At 34.9% G+C, this 1,555-nt stretch overlaps 1 protein-coding gene across 1 annotated transcript; it reads left to right on the top strand.

Moving 5' to 3' along the window:
• The first annotated feature begins 223 nt into the window (after nt 1–223).
• LOC125850465 (uncharacterized) lies at nt 224–1,126 on the top strand. Its single transcript, XM_049530311.1, has one exon. The coding sequence runs from the start codon at nt 224–226 to the stop codon at nt 1,124–1,126; it is 903 nt and encodes a 300-aa protein (XP_049386268.1).
• The last annotated feature ends 429 nt before the right edge of the window (nt 1,127–1,555 follow it).

Below are 1,555 nucleotides of genomic sequence, written 5' to 3'. Positions count from 1 at the left end.
GGGTGCTTTTCTTGAACTTTTGAAATGGTATGGGGATAGAAGTTTTGATGTGGGAAGAGTAATATTAGGTAATGCAAATGATATGATGATTTGTCCGACAATTCAAAAAGATATTGTGGAGGCTTGTGCTAAAGAAACAACTAAGGCTATCATTGAAGACTTGGACGGTGATTATTAATATTAGTTGATAATCAAATTAAAGGATGTTTCTCATAAGGAGCAAATGGCTCTAATTTTGAGATATGTCAACAAAAGTGGAATGGTGATAGAGCGATTCTTGGGTATTGTCCACGTAAATGATACATCTTCTCAATCATTAAAAAAGGCAATTTATTCTTTGCTTTTGGATCACTCATTATGTACATCCAAAATACGTGGTCAAGGTTATGATGGGGCTAGTAATATGCAAGGGGAAATAAATGGTCTCAAGTCTTTGATTTTACAAGATACGTCATCTGCATATTCTATTCACTGTTTTGCTCACCAATTGCAAGTGACACTTGTAGGTCTTTCCAAAAAGAATTCGGATGTGAATAATTTTTTTTATGCTCTTACTAATATTTTGAATACTATTGGAGCTTCATTTAAACGCAGAGATTCACTTCGACAACATCAAGAAGATAAGTTGGAAGAGTTGCTTAAATTTGGAGAAGTTCATACAGGGCAAGGTTTGAATCAAGAACGTGGCCTCCAACGACCGGGTGATACTCATTGGGGGTCTCATTTTAAAACCTTGAACAATTTCCTGATTCTGTTTTCTTCAATTGTTAATGTGATTAAGGATATGAAACGTGATTGTCCATATCATCTTGATAGATTTGCGGCGAAAAATATTTTGAGCAAGATTCATGAATTTGAATTTGTCTTTATGTTGCACTTGATGTTTAAGGTGTTGCTATTGACGAATGAGTTGATTAAAGTTTTACAAAAGAAAGATCAAGATATCGTTAATGCTATGGGATTGCTTGACCTTTCAAAGAAACGATTGCAAATGATGAGAGAGGATGAATGGGACTCTATGATGGATGAGGTTAGCTTATTTTGTGGTAAACATGGAATTTCAATTCCCAAAATGAATGAAGACTACTCTAATGGGAAGTCGAAGCATAAGAGGCACACTATTTGATATTTGCATCACTTTCGTGTGGAAGTATTTTATGCCGTCATTGATTTGACACTTCAAAAACTCAATAATGTTTTGATGTGGTGACTAGTGACTTGCTCCTTGGTATGACTAGTTTGAGTCCGGTTGATTCATTTGCTAATTTTCACAAGGATAAGATAATGAAACTAGCCGAGTACTACCCAAGTGAGTTTGGTGATAAAGAGATTCGGGAACTCAATTTTCAACTTGATGATTTTATTGTCTATGCTCAAAAGTGTGATAGCAAGTTTCTCAACTTGAAGGGAATCAAGATCTTGCAAAAGTGATGATAAAGACAAAACTAGATCAAACTTGGTCACTTGTGTATATACTTGTGAAGCTAACTTTGATTATTCATGTTGCTACCGCAACCGTGGAAAGAACATTCTCATCAATGAAGTATATAAAGAA

This window comes from Solanum stenotomum, unplaced genomic scaffold (genome assembly GCF_019186545.1).
Source record: "Solanum stenotomum isolate F172 unplaced genomic scaffold, ASM1918654v1 scaffold17318, whole genome shotgun sequence".
Taxonomy (NCBI): domain Eukaryota; kingdom Viridiplantae; phylum Streptophyta; class Magnoliopsida; order Solanales; family Solanaceae; genus Solanum; species Solanum stenotomum.
The sequence above is the reverse complement of the archived record's forward strand: the minus strand, read 5'-3'. Positions and strand labels throughout refer to the sequence as shown.